General features: G+C 50.1%; 1 protein-coding gene across 1 annotated transcript; it reads right to left on the bottom strand.

Annotated features, from left to right (window-relative positions):
• Positions 1-13487: 13487 nt before the first annotated feature.
• LOC124974358 (non-histone chromosomal protein HMG-17) lies at positions 13488-13923 on the bottom strand. Its single transcript, XM_047537683.1, has one exon. It carries the CDS (start codon positions 13841-13843, stop codon positions 13571-13573), a length of 273 nt encoding a protein of 90 aa, XP_047393639.1. The 5' UTR covers positions 13844-13923; the 3' UTR covers positions 13488-13570.
• Positions 13924-14165: the final 242 nt, after the last annotated feature.

The raw sequence follows: 14165 nt of genomic DNA, 5'->3' as shown, positions 1-14165 counted from the left end.
GCAGTTCCAGGTGGATTCACTGCCACAGCCTCAGTCCCCACCCAGCTGCCAAGGGCACCACCCAGGTGTCCTGGGAATGTCCTCTGGGCCCAGGCACCTCGCAGGCACTGGCTCCCCCAGCCTCAGGGCTTGGGGTGGGCTTCCCCATCACCCCAGAGCCCACCTGACCTGTTCCCAGTGCCCAGGCCACAGCTCCCAGTGGCCCCCACCCTGTCCATACTGCATCCACATCCCCCCTCCAGCTCCTTCAGCCTCAGACCGAGATGGAGCCCTGTGCCCGTCTGTGCAGGATGCCAGCCTGGACCCAGGACGCCCCTCCCTCCACCCACAGCCAGAGCCCTGTCAGATTCCGTGGGTCAGGCTTTCAGAAACACTGCCACCCTCATGCCCAGGAGAGGCCTTGGCCGCTGGGTCACCCTCCCAGGAAGGCAGCCCCCAGGCCCTGAGAGTTGGAGAAGGGGCCGGAGGTGACTGGTCCCTTGGGAGCCCCTCCTGGCCAGGCTGGTCCCATGGGGCCACAAAAACCACTGCTCTAAGAAACTCAGTGGTTCCCGACCTGCTGGTTGGGGGGAAGCAATTCGGACACTTTTCTCTTTCTTTCTTTAAAGATTTATTTCTTGAAATAATAAATATTTTATTGGGGTGTGAGATGCAAAAGAGGAATTGTGCAGTTTCTCGTCTTTTACAGGGACCCCACGGCATTCTCTGCGGGGGTGGATCTCTGGGCCCCCAGACTCAGGAGGTCACAGGGGGAGGTTGAAGAGTCAGAGCCGGGATCCCTCCCATCAGTGGATGCCAGGGCCAGCCAACATTCCCCATCTGCAGGCCCTGGTCAGTCATGGTGGGAGTCAGGCTTCCCACTGCCAGGATGTGGGTTTGGCTATCCAGATGCAACTCCCACTCTTTCTTTCTGTTCCCCCCTCCCACTGTCTCCTGTGAGTCCTCTGGATCCAGACTAGGGGTGAGTTTGCAGCAGGGAAACCTGGGACCCCTTAGGCTCCTTCTGTCCTCTGCAGCCATCTTTCTTTGTCCTCACTGGAAGATACGTGTGGTCTTGGGTTGGCTGAAGGCCACGTCTTCTTTCCTGGTGGAGGACTCACACACCTTCTTTTCCTTTTTAGGTCTTCAGGAATCAAGCAATTCACTCCAATGTGGAAATACAAAGCAGATGGAGTCTTAGGAACAGTGCGACTTTCTGGAAAGTTGTCACACAAACTTTGGCTTTGTTTGGGGACTGTCTGCTTTCCTATAAGTATATCCTCCCCCAGCAGGGAAAGCCCGGGCCCTTCCCGGAACCCGTGCCCACCGCTTCTGCACCCTGGGGTTGGGGAGGGGGCAGAGGCATTTGACTTTGGGGATGGTCTCCTGCCAGAGCTCTTCTGTGGCCTGAATCCCAGGGACTCCTGTAATCTCAGGGGTGCTCAGGCCTGGGGTCCCCAGCAGCCTGTACGCAGCACCCTGGGGCCGAGCCCCAGTCCTCCAGGGTCCCTCTTCCTGTTTCTCCAGTCTCTCTTCTAGGACTTTTATGGGAGGGTGCTGCAGTGGAGCCAGGCTGCAGAGGGGGGTGTCAAAAAGTGGGGAAGGACTTTGATAGCATGGAGTTCAGGCCATGAAGGCAGACGTTAGTGATAGAGTGAAAAAAATGAGAGAGGTATGTTTGTTATATTGAAAACATAAAAGCAGTGAAGTTTAAAAAAACAAAACAAAACAAAAACTGCCATCTCTTTAGAATTTTCTTTCTTTCTTTTTTCTTATGGTATCAGGGATTTAACCCAGGGATGCTTACCAACTGAACTACATTCCCAGCCCTATTTTGTACTTTCCTTAGAGGCAGGATCTCACTGAGTTGCTTAGCACCTTGCTGTTGCTAAGACTGAGCTAGAACTCACAAATCTGCCTCAGTCTCCTGAGTTGCTGGGATTATAGGCGTGCATCACCACGCCAAACTAGAATTTTCTTTTAACCCACTTATTTCATTTGTCCTCCCTTTGGGCAAGTGTGACCCTAGAACCCTAATTAAGGGCCTCAGTTGGCTGATTTTTTAAGTGCTACCCCACCCCCCAGGCCTACCTGAGATAACAAAGGGGACTTGATTTGGATGTGATAGCCCCCCCTCGACCCCTGTACTCTTCTCAGCCATGACTGACATGCAGGGTGCAGCCCTCCCTGGGGTCGTGCACAATGCTGGGTGCTGTGCTTAGTCCCTTGATCTGGGACATGCAGCAGGTAAAGGTGGGCCCATGACTGCTGCTGGGCAGACTCTTCCCCAGAGACCCTGGCTTTGCCAGGCAGCCTGAGTTGTACTCCTATGTGGGGCATGGCCCAGTGCGAGCACCACAGGTTGCCACTCTCAGCTCAAGGGGTGTCCCAGTGTGATGTGTAGCAGCTGAAACCAAGGCTGCATGGGCTGCCTGGGATGAGGTGTGGCCCTGGGGAAAATGGCAGCTCACACCACGTGTCCCTTCCTAGCTCACACTGCATAGTTTAACCTGCTATGAGGAGCTGGTGACTTTCCTTCAGTACAGCATTCATCAGGTATGAACCACAGCTTCTTTTTGTGGGATGGGCAGTGTTGAGCCTTCTAATTTCATGGTGGAAGAGATGCTGGTGACCTGGAACTGTCCTTCCCATCAACCAAGGTGGGAGGAGAGCACATGGGCCTCTGGGTGGTGGCATTGAGGACGAGGGGTAATGTGACCTGGAGAAGCATGGATGTGGGGCAGAGGTTCCAGGCTTTCCATTACATCCTTGCAGGCTGCTCATGGACACAAGCCACCCCTGGGGCTACAGAAAGCAGGGCTAGGACAGGTGGGGTTGGAAGAAACTGAAGCAGCTATTAGATGGTGGCTACAGAACTGTCTCCATGTCTGAGAGCAAGCACCTGCCTCTGGAGCTCTAAGCTCTGTGTCAGTGGGGCAGGTCCTGGGACCAGCTGGGAGGCAAAGAGAAAGTAGCCTCCAAGTCAGGGTTGGAGAGCGGTCAGGGACCCTGCAGTGTCCAGTCTGCTAGGGGAAAGCTGTGTACCCACTCTTGACCATCAGCTGTGAGGGACCTGGCCAGGGCCTGGAGCAGCATAGCCAGAGGGTTTTGGGAGTTCCAAGTGGAACTGTAGCAGCCTGGCTTTGCAGAGGAGGAGATCACATCTCCACGGACTCAGGATTCAGCCTTGGGAGCTAGTTGGCTGGTTTTGGATCTGGGTTACCTTCTCGTAGCTCTGAACCTCAGACCACACACAGAGCTCTTCCATGCCTCAGTTTCTCCTCTGCCAAGCAGGTAATAACGGCCTCTGACTCAGGGCATTGTGCAGCATGTTGGGCCTTGAGTAATGTCCTCTGTAATAATTGGTGTCCATTGTCACCATGGTTTAGGGTGACCTTGGGATGGACCTGTCATAGACATGTGAAAACAAGAAGGAAATGATACAGTGTGAGCTAAGACCAGGAGACCCATGGCCTTTGAGATCCCCAGCCTCAGGACCATGACCATGTAGTGAAAGAAAAAACTTTCTCTCAGGTTTTTCTGTTTTATATATATATATATATAATATGTTATATATGTAATACTATGTAACATATTTGGGTGTGTGTGTGTGTGTGTGTATAAATATGGTGACACTCTGTTGGGTGGTGCACAGCCTCCAGTTCCCCGGCAGGCAGTGCCCATTGGTGGAGGATGGGACATCACCGGGCAGAAAGGCATCTCAAGGACTGCCTTCACTGAAGCCGCCAGCATCAGTGAGCTGTCCCGTGAGGCTCACCCCTGTGCGGTGGAGCGTGGCTAGCCAAGGACACTGCAAAGTTGTCCAGGAGTGCCTCTTTTGGCTCCACCCGGCTGCTATCGCTCTCCAGAGCGCATGCGCTTAAACTAGAGGACTGTTCTCTTCACCTAGTGTGGAACCCATGAAGCGCCGGCGTCTGGGAAGTGTGAGTCCCCGCTCTTCCCACCGCATGCTTCTCAGAGGCCACCTGACCTGGCCTCCTGGAGCGCCTCCTCCCACACCTGTTGCTGTGGCCCTTAGTCTCTGGTGGATTTCCTGGCTCTAGCACCGTGCCGGCTTGCCCACGCTCGCGCTCCTCCTGCTGGATCCCCCTGCTGGCCTTGGATGTCCCCTGCCAGGCAGAAGACCCAAGCCAAGAAGGCACGTGAGACATAGGCAGCGAAGGCACCAGCAAGGCAACTGGGCATGCTCAGAAGTCAGTCAGGATTGGGTTTCAAACAGGCAGCTCATGCATTACAGCAGTGCTACCAATGCTGGGGGCCGGGGGTTGCGGGGGTTCTGGTAGGAAGGCTAGGAGAAAGGGGAGGAGGAGCAGGTCATCAGTAGTCAGGACCCCCAGCACCAGGCAGAGGAGGAGTTCTTAGGGTGGGGCAGGCCCTCGTACCACTTGGAGTGTCTTTTGTTGCCTTTTGGGAAAGAGTTTACAAAATAAAGGAGACAGAAAGTAGAGGGTTAAAAAGTAAGTAGAGAGTGTTTGTGTGTGTGCAGTGGGATGGCGTGACCAGAAAGGGCCGGGACATGAAGGAGAACCAGTGTCGTCGGGGAGGTGGCCCTTCCCAGTGTGGCCATTTGGGCATGTGCCACAGCCCCTGCCGAAAGACTGAATATGAAATGCAGCACAGTGACCCGTGGGTTGAGCTCTCTTGGAGCCAGGTGTGCACACCATGGGACAAGTCTATGCCATCCTTTATCCAGTGCTCTTCATTAGTTCCCACAGGTAGCAGTGCTTCTGAAAGACTAGGAGATGGATTAAAGGACAGTTCCAAGCAAGGACTTGAGATCCTACAGACAGCAGCTACCTGAAGTCAGCCAAGAGGCAGGAGACAAAGAGATGATGGACCAGAGGACTCTAGCATTTTGGAGAGGTGGAGAGTACTGCCATGGGAAAGCTACCTGGAGCTCAACTGCCAGGTAAGGACTGCGTTGCCACCCAGTGCTCAGCAAAGCCAGGGGCAGTAGTGGATGGATGCCACGGTTTCTTGGTTTATCTCCTTGTTAACGAGGAAAATGTTTTCTGTGCTAGTAGGAAATATTTTTGTTAGAGGAGTTAAAAGAGGGAGTTGTGGATGGAACCAAAGGGGTTGATCTGTGGACTTGGGGTTGGGGTGGGGCTTAAAACTCCAGAAGGTGATCAGGTGCAGAGGGCTTTGCAGCTCCCGGACTGTGGTCGGGAAATTGCTATGTGCTATGCAAGCACCTATAATGGAATGTGAATAAGGGGAGAGATGGTCAGGAGAGAGCCAGAGTCACCCCACCCAACTTAATTCACTTTGATTTTCTCTCTCTCTGATGAGGGATCCAAGGCAATAAACATGAGATCTGGCTAAGCTGATAGACTCTTTGTGTGTGTGTGTGTGTGTGTGTGTGTGTGTGCGCCCATCCATGCTTGCATGTGAGTGCTGGGCGTGGCCCTCGTTTGATTTCGGTGGGTGTTTATGACAGCATCTGAGTCAACCTATAGGATCCCCTTGCTTGAATTACACATATATCCAAGAAATAAATGTTGGTCTTGGAATAAAGCAGGTGAAAGTACTTAGGTGGTGTGCTCTTTACACATCTAGTCAGTCAGTACTAGCTTAGCAGTGGTTGCTGAATTGTAATGGATCTCATTTCTGGAACCCTCTTCTGGCACAGCCTCCTTAGAGCAGGGCTGATTGCTGCTTGTTTTTAAAGGTAGAGTCTTGGAGGGTGAAAACTGGAACAGTAGATTTTGCTTATCTTCCTGGTTAGGTGTGTGTTGGACTTGATCTTGATCTGCCTGCCCATGAATTTGTGCAACTCTTCTTACATGCAGGTTGGAAGTGAAGAGAATGCAGGGGTTTGGGTATTGCATTCATGTGGACAGATAGCAAACATGCAAACCTTCATTTGTGTATAAGTGTTGTGTGAATCTGTTGGAAATCTATGAGGATATGTGCCCCCTATCCCATGTCATGCTTGCAGTGTGAATGGACATATCCCCTAGGGAGAAACATGTATTCATCAGAGCAATTGTGTTGTTAAGTCTACTGATTGTTTCTCTGTGTACTGAGCACAGATCTTTTATTTCTGAGTTCTATCAAGACAAATAACCTACTCCCTGCCCTGTTGTAGCCTTTCTTCAGGGTTAGTATTTGAAAAAAAAGTAATCATGATTCATAATTGTGTAGTCCAAATAGTTATAGATTATGAGATCATTATATTTCATGAACCATCCTCACTAATTCCTGTGTTTGAATGATTGCCTATGTATTTATTTGCTTTAGAGAGAGGTTATGCGTGAGGATGTACTTTTCAGAAGGGGGAATGTGGAACCTAGAAGAGATACATACATATAGATAGAACTGTTGTGGTCAAATAAAAAAAATGAGTACTTTCTGTTTCAAACACCATGGGATAGATGCGTTGTTGTGTGCACCCATTTGTAATGGAAGCAGTATTGTAAGATGCATGGAACATGCTTTCACCTCCAGTGTACATTCCAACACATGTGGTTCCCATCCCATTCTTCCAAAACTAAATAGCCTTTCCTTTGTTTTCTTTAAATGATCTTTCTCAATTAGCTGAATGTATAACTAGTGATTGTTCTTTTTTATAATTAGTGATTGTGGAGCTATAAGGCATACTATTTTTGAAGGGGTTTCCATATGCAGATATACTCTTATTAATAATAATGATTATTTTATTACAGAAAACTTTTTATTTCAAACTGGAGTGAGCAAAAACATGAACAACTTTTAAGCATACTTTAGCTTTTAATTGCAGTCAACCTGATGAAATTTAACATGGAAAAACAATGTGAAATTATCAGAACTAGAATTTTGTATCCATCCTAATAAGCACAAAATTAAAGGAGATGATTAAAAGTAAAAGTAAATTTCCTTATGTGTTTGTACATTAGAATTAATTTTCCACTTTTTTACCTAAAATACCTTGTCATTTCTTGAGCCAACATGATTTTCTTCCCAAATAATACTGTTAACTTTGGTGAATTTACTAGCTCATTCCTAAATGGCCTACACATATTCAGTGTAACTTTTGAGAGGCTGTCTCATTTGTAGTGCAGGAAGTTTATGTGGAAAGCATCTATGGAGTAAGAGAAGGTCCTGTGATCCATTTTCAGAATAGTCTTCTGCCTTAGGTGTAAAAATGGGATGTGAGAAAGGCAGCCTGTGACCCATCTATCTAAATTCCTGGACCCAGTCTCCAGAGAATGGCCCCAATGTATCTGGTCCAGCCATGTTAACTACAGCCCCTCCTTCACACACCCCAGTTTTAAAAGGAGCCAATAACATAGATTGTAACCCAAGCGCCTTCCATCAGAGCTGGGGGAAGTGCTTCCTTAGGGATAAAAGAAGGTGGACTGCCCACCCAGGTGTGCTTGCTGGCCAGACATTGATGGCAGCGCACCTTCTGCAGAAGTGCTTGCCCAGCTGCTTCTGGGCATGTCGGATTCCTCGTGACTCCCCAGTATTTCTAACACCAGCACCTGCAGGTGCTGGCACAGAGGAGAGAAGGCCAAAGCAGATGGTCCCAGCGACAGCCCCTGGGAGCCCAGCCTTACTTCACCGACCTTGGCTTGTCCTGCTTTTCAGCAAACATCTACCCACTTGGATATAAAAGAAAAATGCAGGCTTATGTCCATAATAAAAAATCTGGAGGGTACAAGAGAGAAATAATATTCCTCAGCATTGCACCCTGGAGTGGCACTGTGGCCAGGCACACTCCTGCCCCTTCTCTGCCTGGGCAGACGGGGTCGGGAGGAAGGAGCCAGGATAGGCAGAGGAAGATCCTGGATGCGGCATAGGCCCTCCGGTCATCACCAGGGTTGCTGGTGCTGCTGCACTCGATGCTGTTGTTACCTGGTTCCCGCAGCTTTTCATGTGCTGCAAGGTAGTTTCTCACTCCTGTGGCCAGGAGAGTGTCCTGGGCATTTTTCCTGGTCTGCATGTTTTAAAATGAACATTTAGGCTGCTTCCCATCTTTAACGACTGCTAATAATACTGTGAACACAGTCCTCTGTGAATCCTCTGTTCTCGGTCCTCACACAGTATAACCCAGACCAGGAATTATGTCATCAAGAGGCAGCACGTGTTTGTCCGGAAGACACCCAGCCTTTGCTCCTGCTGATGGAGATTGGATCTGTTCTTCCTTCCTGGCACAGGGTGGCCAGTGGGTTTCTTTCAGCTTAGCAGACAAGAAATGATGTCTTACTTCAGCGAGGGTTTCACTGACCCCATAGGGTTGCAGGACTGTCTGCCCCCCTACCTCCGTGTGGTTCTCTGTGAACCAGGTCATGGCTGACATGTGTGTTGGGGCTTTTTCTTCTGGACTGCCACTATAATAACTTGCATATACTTTCAGGTGACACAGGAAAAAAAAAGGTTTTAATCAACTCTATCAAACCAACTATGGGTACTTCAGTGTTCAGTCCACACTAGCAGAAGCCTCTGCTGGCTCTCTCCTGAGCTTAGTATATGATTTGATCCATATTTAATCTATTCATCCACTGGAGCTTAAGTGCAGCATATGGAGTGAGGTCATTAACTTATTTCCTTCAAAAAGTTACCCACCTGCCTGGCATCTTGAGCAGGGGGTGATCATGTGCCCACTACACCCTCCTCCAATTGGGGTGGTCTCTCTTCTGGTTTGTTGATATGTCCCTCTTATAGCAACACAGAACTCTTAAATATGGCAACTGTATAATGTGTTTGAATATTTGCTGTTGAAGAAATTCAATGGGTTTTTATGAGTTTCTTGGGATTTTTACTACCAGTTATTAGATATAAAATGTGTAACTTTATCAGGTTCCAAGAAAAACCCGCTGGAATTCTAAAGGAATGACTTTGGGTCTCCTTGGTGAATTACCACCACATACACAGTGTGAGGTTGTCCCACTTGAGTCAGCGTGTGTCTCTCTGTCTCTTCCAATCTCTGCTCTAGTCTTTAGCGTCTGCCTTTCTCTTTGGTCGGACCCTGCAGTTCCGTCAAGGGAGCACTCAGGGAACACTGGTGGCTCTACTGTGTCGGGCCTGCTCTCCAGCACAGTGTTCCCACATCCCTAAGGCTCTTGGAACATCTGCTTTGTGAGTAGCCACCTCACTCTATTCTAATAGCTTTTCAGCTGATTCTCTTGGGTTTTTGTTTTTGATATCAGGAATTGAACCCAGGACACTTAACCACTGAGTCACATCCCCAGCATTTTTCTTTGTTTTATTTTGAGACAGGGTTAAGTTGCTTAGGGTCTTGCTAGGTTGCTGAGGTTGACTTTGAACTCCTGATCTTCCTGCCTCCACCTCCAGAGCCACTGGGATTACAGACCCACTCTGGCACCCAGTGGATCTTCTCAATCTGATAATAGTGCCAACATATTCTCTGTTCTGAAAGTGTTTGCTCCTTTTCGTTTTTCTCTTCTGTGTCATGAACTGGAACCCCTGTGTCGGGTTGGCTCTGGAGTGCCCTCCAAACTCTTGTGTTGAAGGCTTGGTCCCCAGGGCAGCAATGTTCAGAGGCAGGGCTGTGGGGAAATGGAGGTCATAAGGACTCTGGCCTCACCAGTGAATTAACCCATGGAGGAAGTCAGGGCTGAGTGGACAGTTGACCAGGAGATATTGGAAGCCAGGAGGTGGAACCAAGCTGGAGGAGCAAGCCCTTGGGGGCGTGGCCTCAGAGACTCCATCCTGTCCTTGGCCCCTTCCCTCTCCCTGCTTCCCAGCTGTTGTGAACTGAGCAGTTTTCCTCTGCCTTGCCTTTCCACCGTGATGTTCTGCCTCTCCTCTGGCCAAAGGTACTTTGTCCCAACTGACAGAAAGCTGACTGATGACCTAGCACAGTTAGACAGTGGTGATTGGCAGACTGCCACATCAGGGAACGCTGACTTCAACAGTAAGATGACACCAGCTAGGTTTCAAACAGATGCTTCTTTCATGTTTCTGGACCATTTTTCTATTCCAAGTGTACTCAGAGGCCTTGTCTTACTCTCTCAATGGTGGATACATGCTGGACGGTTCTTCATTGGCCACTAGAGTAGGCCTTTTAGGTTACTCTATGTAACAAGTGTATAAAGTCACCCCACCTACCAGAGGACACGCTCACAAGCAGCACCTGGCCTTGGGTGCCAAACTGCAAGTGCAGAGTCAGATTTGAACGCAGATGTTTGTGTCTCCAGAGCACTCCCTGGATCATCTCCATGCCTCTTACCTAGAGATTTTAAAACAGCTAATCCCAGATTCTGACTTGTCACTCTTGTGATGATTCACTTACTGCCAAACATTCCATTTTCTTCATTTGGCCACTTTTCATCTATTGGGAAATCCCAGCTCTGCTTTCACCTTTTCAGCCCTCCTGGTCCCCACCTGGGTTCCTGTCCTGCACTGCATTCCTGCCCACTGACCTCCCCACAAGGCAGCACACAGAGGTTAGCACTGTGGTCATGCATGTTTACAGATGGTAAGGGCTGGAGTGGGATGGAGGGGGCATAGAGCAGGGTTGAAGCCATCAGGCTATGTGGCCATCCAAATGGGAGCCAAAGAAGCCCAGTGCCAGCGAGGCTGTGTTAGAGGGAATGAGGCCAGGTGGGGCTGGGTGTGGGGGAGGCAGGAGGCTGGTGAGCCTCAGCCCTGTCCTCTCTTCCTCTCCCCTCTCAGATCCTTTGCCATGGTGCTCCTTTGAATCACAGAGGCTGAGCCCAGGAGTGTTGAATGCAAGTGATTGAGCCCAAACCCTGTGCAGCCACTGAGAGTCTTGGGCTGCTTCTGGGGACACAGAGCTTCCTGGTGGAGGGCCATGGACCCAAATTCACTTTTCAAGTGTTCAGACTGAGATAGGGGCCAGTATGGACAGAAGTATGACCCCGTGGGAGTTACCCGGGATGGCAACTGCTGACTGGACAGTGGCAGACACTTCTACAGCAAGGGTAGGCAGTGAGCAGGCATGGTCTGCCCCAGCCAGCAGGATGTCCAACCATGCATCTTACTTAATTCCTTTTTCAGTTTCTGGAAATTGCTATTGAGAAGCAGATCCTTACATGTGTCCTTAATCCTCAGACAGATAGGACCAGGGCACACACAAAGCTAAACTTAGTGAATCTACAGCCAACTACTTAGAAACCAAGCTAAAATACAAATTCCTTTCATGATCTGTCTAATTAAAACCAGCATCACAACTGACATAGCTCTTCAGAGTCATCAAAGAGCCATCAGGTACTGACAACCTCTGTTCCCTGGATTCTGCACTCCTTCCTCCAGTCTGCCTGGACCATGAACTTTCTCCAGCTGCTGTCTTTGGAGTGCAGGACCATGGCTGGAAACAAGGGGCCTCTTGAATGCAGACTGGTAGTAAATTCTGTCACCTACAAATGCAGGACCTGCTGTGGGTTGACTGCACCAAGCCTCCCTCTGGCCAGTGTGTGTATGAGACTTCGGTTCAGAGCAGACAGCACTGCAGTCCAGGTTGGAGGAGCCACATCCAGGAGAGGGAGTTGAGGGCAGAGAGAGCAGGGGCTGGTGGAGGGCAGGGCACCTGAGCACCACCTTCACACCTGGTCGTGCTTGGTCACGTGGAGGTGACAGTATCTGTAAAAGGACCAGCCTGAGCCAAGACCCAGTACGGATGTGGTATGTGACAGGCAGGCACAGCTGGGGCACACCCCGCATGCAGCTTGTCACCTCTGAGGCAGCCCAGGTCCTCCCCAGGACCCCAGCATCCAGGTTTCCATGGCTCCTGTACCTGGTGATCTCGGGGCCAGGTGTGGCCATCTCTTTACATCCACAGGAAGAGAATTCAATCAGAACTCAATGATGAAAAGCAGGATCTTTTCCAGAATGTGAGTGAAGTGGGGAGGTTGTGAGAGGAGGGAGGTAAGGGGGTGGTACACTTCGGGACCACCTTTCTGAACCAGGAAGAAAGAGCCTCCCAGGGACACATCAGGCCTCAGCTACAAACAAAGACTGAGGGACTCTAGAAGTCAAGAGCTGGGGATCCATCAAGGCAGAGCCAGGAACTGCAGGCAAGTCTGCTGACATTCAGCCAGTAAGCAGGGTACAGCTGGGCCACCTGTCAAAGTATCCCAACATGTCTGTGCGTTTGGAAAATAGACACAGCCTTCAAGACTGGAACCCCTGATCCCTGACACCTCACAAACCCCAAGAGGCAGACCCCAGCCACCAAGGCCTCCTGAATGTGCCATGTGCATGGCTGGTGGGATTATGTCAAATGAGTCATGAAGAATTTTGTGTTTTATCCCTGGAAGAAGTCCCATGTTCAAGTGGTCCAAGGAAGTAGCCCAATAAAGCAACTTAAACTGTGTAGAGCCACAGTAGGATCCACAGTGACCCAGCACCCTGGGAATTAGCCCAGCCTGGTCACAAGGAGGTGCCAGGCTTGATGGGTATGTTAGTCGACATGGGCTAGAAGAGAGTGGGGCAAACAAGTCCAACTGCAAGTCAGGTCGAGATACAGGGTCCCCCATTAAGGGCCTTGACAGGACAGAGTACCACGTGGACAGGGGCGCACTGCTGCCAGCCCACCTGGTGGGAAGAGGCATGCAGGCTCCATGGGCACCACACCTGCAATAGTTCTGGTGACTCCAGGAGTCCCGTGGTGTTTTAGTCAGCTATTTTGCTGCTGTGACTAAGTGACCCAACCAGCACAATCATAGAGAAGGAAAGGTTTCATTGAGGGTTTGTGGTTTCAGAGGTCTCAGTCCATAGAAGGTCAGGTCCATTTCTCGGGGTTCAGGTGAGACAGAACATCAAGGCGGGAGAGCATGGCAGAGGGAAGCAGTTCACATGGTGATCAGGAAGCAGAGAGGTTCCACTCTCCAGATATAAAATACATACCCTAGAGCCACACCCCAATTCCCACCTCCCCCAGCCACACCCCACTTCTCCAATCACCCCATCAGGGATTAACTCACTGATTGGGTTAAGACTCTCACAACCCCATCATTTCTCCTCTGAATTTTCCTGCGATATCTCACTTGCGAATTTTTGGGGGCCACCTCACATCCAAACCATAACACGTGGGCACTGAGGGGCGCTGACGGGTACCTGTCCACCCCAGTTTTTTCCCAAGCATGTGCAAGTCCAGGATCCTCGTCTGGGAGAGCGGGCTGAGGCATTGTGCAGTGGGAAGATCCTTCCCCGCCGGCCCACCTGGACCAGAGAGCACCATGACAACATCCCTCTCTCTAGCCAGGACCATGACTTTCCCAGACCACTGATGGTGACCCCACGACCAGTGACCCATGAGCATTCCAGCACTGCTGAGGCTCAGCTCCCAGTCCTGTGACAAGGCAAGGGCTGCCCCTACCTATCACAGCGTGAGCTTCTTACCCAGCCCTCGGGGCAGGAACTGGATTAAGGGCCTGGTGAAATGACCTCCAGCTTTCAATCTAAACCTCTCTGATCCTTCAGGGGTGGCTTTCAACACTCTAGGGCATGGTCTCCCGGATCTGGTGGTAACCGACCTTTTTTTTTTTTTTTTTTTTTTTTTTTTAAAACAAAATTCTGCATTTTTATAAAACTTGATAAAAAATAGTATTTCAAACTGTACAGTCACCAGAAGTACACAGTTATCAAAAATGCACACACTTCACTTGGCATCTCCAGCACCTTCAGCTTTCTGTGCCTGGTCTGTTTTGGCATCTCCATTTTCAGCAGGGTTATTCCCATCCTTGCCAGCGTCGGCTTTTCCCTTTTTCCCTTTGGGTACCTTCTCTCCCTTCTTTGCAGGGGCCTTTTTAGGCTTGGGCTCTGGCTTTGGAGGAGCAGGTTTAGCAGACAACCTTGCTGATCTTCTCTGTGGTTCATCCTTCACCTTGGCTTTATCTCCTTTAGCATCCCCTTCAGCCTTTCTCTTGGGCATGGTGGCAACGGCGGTGGGGCGCAGGCGCTGGACGCGGGGATGCAGCAGCGCGCGGCTTTGGTCGGTCCGGGGTTCGTTCTCACCTCTTCTTCTTCACACTGCTCCACCGACCTTTTTGAGAATCTGAGAAACACCAGATCCTTAGACACTATGCAATAAAAATTCTGTAAGCACACAACTCCATATTTTGCATGCTACTTTAGGGTGTTTGAAGAATTCCTGCAAACTACTGCTTTAGAGCTTCTGCTATGAAATGATAGCAGTAGGAGACCCTCAGGAGAGAGGGGACTCCAGGTGACTTTGAGTGTGTGGACTTGTCTCT

The sequence above is a fragment of the Sciurus carolinensis genome, unplaced genomic scaffold, assembly GCF_902686445.1.
Source record: "Sciurus carolinensis unplaced genomic scaffold, mSciCar1.2, whole genome shotgun sequence".
NCBI lineage: Eukaryota > Metazoa > Chordata > Mammalia > Rodentia > Sciuridae > Sciurus > Sciurus carolinensis.
The sequence above is the reverse complement of the archived record's forward strand: the minus strand, read 5'-3'. Positions and strand labels throughout refer to the sequence as shown.

Bases quoted from the DNA above. Each gene is read 5' to 3' on its own strand.
- LOC124974358 (XM_047537683.1), bottom strand. From the start codon at position 13,843: ATGCCCAAGAGAAAGGCTGAAGGGGATGCTAAAGGAGATAAAGCCAAG.